Source organism: Hibiscus syriacus, unplaced genomic scaffold (genome assembly GCF_006381635.1).
Source record: "Hibiscus syriacus cultivar Baekdansim isolate YM2019G1 unplaced genomic scaffold, ASM638163v2 tig00110745_pilon, whole genome shotgun sequence".
NCBI lineage: Eukaryota > Viridiplantae > Streptophyta > Magnoliopsida > Malvales > Malvaceae > Hibiscus > Hibiscus syriacus.
The window spans coordinates 1,710,524-1,715,947 of NW_024062847.1; the positions used below are offsets into that span (position 1 = coordinate 1,710,524).

The window sequence follows — 5,424 nt, forward strand, 5'->3', positions numbered from 1 at the left end:
ATATTTCTAGATCTCTTGATTTAAACTAAAATATTCAGGAGAATTAATGAGTAAGAATGCTACTATTGAACCAACATAAAATTCCACGTACACTTTGGAAATTAATGAGTAAGAATGCTACTATTGAACCAACATAAAATTCCACGTACACTTTGGAACACATTATTGATTATCGAAAAGTTTTGGGAATGTAATCGATAGACATACTTCACTTCTCTATAATTGAAGCTGAGTTTTTATATATTTATATATAAATATATAAGTACAGACAAATACAAACATAGTGAAGAAAAATCAAGAAACTATTGGTGAGTTCATATGATTTATTTTAGAGATTTTGAACATGTTGTGATCTCCCAAACCCTAATTTCTCCATCTAAACTTCCACTACAGATGAAAACGACACCGTCAAACACACTTGTTTCAACTGCTACCAACGACTTCACAGGGTTTTCATGTCCCTCAAGAACCAAACAACAGTGGAACCCACTTTCTTCTTTCCCACGTCGCCACACTCTGACCGTCCGATCGGATGACCCACTCACAAACGAATCCCTAACGTTGATCAAGCACAAAATCGCCGCCGAATGACCCCACAAAGATTCCACAAATTCCACCTGATTATCATCTCTCTTCTCCCACACCATGATCGAACCATCACACCCTCCAGAAAACAACGCCGATCCGTCGTCGTTTAAAGCCAGCGCATTCACCGTAGATTTATGTTTATCTAATGTTCCCACTAAACCATGTCGTCTCTCGCTTCCGTCCACTTCCCAGATTCTAATCAATCCGTCGGCGCCGCCCGTGTAAACCGTCCCATCGTCGGAAACAACCAAAGCGTTAACGGCGTCATCGTGAGCTTTAACGGATTCTATACAACGTTGGGTCTTTACGTTCCATAGCTTGAAACTTTTGTCCCACGAAACCGAATACATTACCCCCTTCGCCTCGTTTATAATCAAACCCGAAACCGTATCCCAGTGTTCCATCCAAAGCTTCTTTTTGTGACGCCGTACGTTGATATAGTTCTTCGGCAACATGGAATTAAGGAGCCTGTCTTTGACGGTGGGGAGAGTGGAGATAAGGCGGTGTTTGTTGGAAAGGGTGCTCATTTTCCAGATTCTGATCTTGCCGTCCTGATGAGCGGTGAAGATTTTGCCTTTGTTGAATGCGATGGACTTGACGAACCCGGTGGTGGGATCGTCGTTAAAAGAATCCATAAAGGAGTGGTTCGATAGATCGAAGACGCTGATTTCGTTGACGGCGGCGGCGTAGAGTAGGTAATCGTGGACGGCGAGGCAGCTGATGTGGTGGCTCGGGGTGTTGAAAGTGGCGATACTACGATGTTCCAATGTATGAGAGAAAAGTTTACTGTGGAATTGCGAAGACATTTTCTTTTTCCGTTTTAGCAGAGTCCAAGCGAAAGTGATGTGCAGTTGTGTGTTCTTATTATATACTTATATACAAGTGAGAGTGGTTCCGCTAGACACGTGGAGAATGTTGATTTGGCTTTTGGCCAATTTTTGAAATGGTGGGTCCCGATAAATCATAGAGGTAACCTTTTACTTCTCCAGGAACTTTTTCTTTTATAATTGCACTACAAGTCCTCAAACTATGACTTTCATTTAAATTGTTCCTTAATCTTTTGAACTTTCTAATTTCATCCTTAATAGTGAATTTCATTCGAAGTTGGTCCATGAACTTTCAAACATTCCAAATTAAACCCTAAATTATGACCTTCATTCTATATTGATCCTAAACTTTTGAATAGTTCAATCTAACACCCAAACTTTTAAATGATTTTAGGGGAGATTATCGGAGGGTTCAAAAGTTTGGAGATTAATTTAGAATGAGGGTCATAATTTAGGGATGAATTTAGAATGTTCAAGAGTTTATGGATCAATTTAGAATGAAAATTATAGTTTAAATATGAAATTAAAATATTCTAAAAGTCTACAAACTAATTTAAAATATATTTTTCTCTTAAAACTAATTTAAAATAGGGTAAATTACATCGTTCCTCACCAAACTATACTCTCTCTCTTATTTTCATGAGCCAACTTTCAATTTTTCTATTTTGCTCACTGAACTTACAGATTGAATCATTTTGCTCACTCCCCAGTTTTCTCTCTAACGGCTGGATGATGTGGCATTTTTTTATTTTTAATATAAAATAATTAAAAATATTAAATAAAAATAGAAGTGGGTCAGAGGCCACTGTCAGCCACTATCGATCGTCGTAGATGGTGGTCGTTCGGTACCAAATTTCAAGGGTTGCTTCACCTTGACATCGTGAGTCTGAATCCAACCTACATTTTGTCGAAAGTTTCTTTGAAGTCCACGAATTTGAGATTGAAAATGAGGTAGCCGAAGCATTTCAGTCAAGTTTCACAGATTTTGGGATATTTTCTGTGAAACAACCACCATATTCAAACTCAAGGGGTCGAGATGAACCGACCCATGAAATTTGAGACCGAACGACCACCGTCAATGATGGTTGATTATGGCCGAATTGATAATGACACGGTGGCTGATAACTCTCCAAAATAGTTATCTTTAGTAGCCTTAATTACCTAGGTTTAGTTTGAACTTAAGCATATTAAGGAGCATTTTAGGATTAAAATTACTTAATTTTACATATTTTGCATGGTAGGAGTATCATGGTTGCTAGGGGCTAAAATTGATTTTTGCTGCTGAAAACTATTGCACTGATGCTGTAGCACTACAAGAAATGATGATCGAATGTTGTAGCGGTCGTCTAAGCTCCAGACGATTAGGAGAACCTTCTGGATTGAGACAGCTGTCTCGGGCAGCTGTCATTTGGGTGGAGAACACCTGAAACGTGGACCTTTCCTATTGGCCGATGAAATTCTCATCCAAGCTATAAAAGGGGAGTACTTGGGTGCAAAAAGTGTGACGATTGTGAGAGATCCAAAATACCATTTTCTACGTTATTTCTTTTCAAGCCATGGAAGCCTAAATCCTCTGTCAGGGATTGCTGCAACATAAAGGAAGCTTGCTGAGGAACTTCAGCGGTAAGCGGATCACCATTCAACTCCTTCCATTGAGAGAGTGAGTGATTTGGATGTTTAAACTGTTGTTGGATGTTTATTATGAATTTTGGATACTTAATTTATGAGCTTTGAACTTCATGATTGTGAGTAGAAATATTTGCAATTAGATATATAGTATTTTCGTTTAAATCTAGATATAGTTTCATTCAAATTGCTATATACATTTGTGAGCATTGTGTTGCTGAGTAGCATAGGTATATTGAAAAGTGTGCAACCGATTGATTAGTATTGTTAATAGTTTGAGCCTTTAATTAATGAAAGTTATTAAAATAGTTTAAATGGTTTTAATCAATTTTGATCACATGATTAAGTGTACAATGTTTGCATAAAATTTGGAAGTCATAATATCATATCCTTTGATTCGATAGCTGACCAATTGTTTTTTGGAATGTTGTAGTATGAATTGGTATCTTTCGTTATTGATTTCATTACTTTCTTTCTAGCATTTCATATCTTTGATAAATCTTACTGTTAAAAACTTTAATGAAAACATTCTGCTTCTTGTGGGTTCGACATTCGTAGCATCAATAGTTACAACTTTATTACTTGAACGATACATATACTTGCGTTAAATGCTATAGCATCTTACGTAGTATCAATGGCAGTGGAGAGAAAATGGAGAAGAAAAGGAATAAGGGTAAATTACACAGGTCCTCACTGAACTTTACTCCCTCTCCTATTTTACTCAGCGAACTTTCAATATAGGATTCGAAATGATGCCATTTTGGTGTATATTTGAGTTTATCAAAACGACGTCGTTTTCATGCTTGTGCAACATCATAACGCCATTAAATAGTTAACGAAAGAGTGAGCAAAATGATTCAATTTGTAAAGTCCAATAGCAAAATAGAAAAATTGAAAGTTAGGTGAGGAAAATATGATAGAGAATATAGTTTAGTGAGAAATGTTGTAATTTACCCTTTAAAATAAGAATCATTTGAGGATGTATTGTACAATCAACTATTTATTTTGGGGTAATTGTTTTTATTTTACGATACATGGTACATACAATGAACCAGTGTGGTGTGTTGCTTTAAATTTGGTTTATACATACAAGTGTAATTTGTTGACGGATTCTCATCTTGATTTGATTGATATTTTGAAGTTGACACTTTTAATTAAAATATAATAATTTATTGTTTGTTTATGGGGTAAAGAACATGTTTAGTCATTAAATTTTATTCTCTACTATTTTATTATTGTACTTTTAATTTTTTTAATTTACTTATTATATTTTATATATTAGATTTTTTGTCACAATCGTTATTTTAATGGTGTTATGATTTAATTTAATTAAGCCTTTTTAATCATTAAAATATATATTAAAAGAAAAACAGTAGAAAATAAATAAAAATTACCTAGAATATATTTACCCTGGAAAACAAATCAAGAGTAAAATACAGCTCCACGCCGTCGAGAGAAGATTTCTGCAACCTAAATCCCAAATCTCAACTCACAAATCCTAACCCGTTCCACGTTCTCACCCTCAGGGACGGAACTACCCTTTGTCCCGGGTGTTTCTGTCCCCTCATTTTTTTATTATTAAAAAGAATCCTTTGCCCGCCTTGAGTTGGAATCCTTGGTCGTCCCTACTCACCCTCCACCCTAAGTTCTGTTATTTCATCTAAACCCAGAAGGATGAAACAATGGCAGTTCACTCTGGAGGAAGAAAGGCGTGCGATTTGGGGTATAAACGGCTTATGTAATTTTCTGGTGCATAAATACCAGAGTGGGCAAAACTAAGGTTGAGCATGACCCAAAGTGGTTGAGATGCTTGAAGGGCGTGTAAACAGTGTATTTTTTAAAAATTTCTTGGTGAACTTTCAAAATTAAAATTGAGTTTCAAATGAAGGACAACAACGGTTGTTTCCATTCATCTCAACACCCTTAGCCCTTGGTGAACTATTCTATGCCACATTTTGGTTTTCATTTTTGAAACCCATTTTTTAGAAACTTTGAATTCTGTAGAGCTCGTTGAAGGAGTATTTCTGAAGAATTATGAATATCTTGGAAGTGGGGAGGTTTGTGAAAAACCTGACGAAGAACGAGAAGAAAAACGGAAAAGCTAACGGGGTAATATATATATATATATAGTAATACCCCAAATTTTATTTAGTGATAAAAATATAAGTTTTAAAAATTTAGTGATTAAATTAAAATTTTAAAAATTAAAGGGTCAAAATAAAAAATTGAGAGATAAAATTTTATAACTATTTTAATAATATTAAAATAGAGATGAAGGAGTGGCATGGAGGTAATTGTGGGAATTTATTAAGAGTAATTTGGGTTTTTGGCCCAAAATGAATATAAAATTTATTTTTTAATTATATATTAAAGATAAGGGAGA

General features: G+C 35.2%; 1 protein-coding gene across 1 annotated transcript; it reads right to left on the minus strand.

The window, feature by feature from the left end:
* Positions 1–323: 323 nt before the first annotated feature.
* LOC120139428 (protein JINGUBANG-like) lies at positions 324–1,411 on the minus strand. Its single transcript, XM_039154646.1, has one exon. The coding sequence runs from the start codon at positions 1,392–1,394 to the stop codon at positions 324–326; it is 1,071 nt and encodes a 356-aa protein (XP_039010577.1). The 5' UTR covers positions 1,395–1,411.
* Positions 1,412–5,424: the final 4,013 nt, after the last annotated feature.

Excerpts from the sequence above, each read along its gene's own strand:
- LOC120139428 (XM_039154646.1), bottom strand. The coding sequence starts at position 1,394 with ATGTCTTCGCAATTCCACAGTAAACTTTTCTCTCATACATTGGAACAT.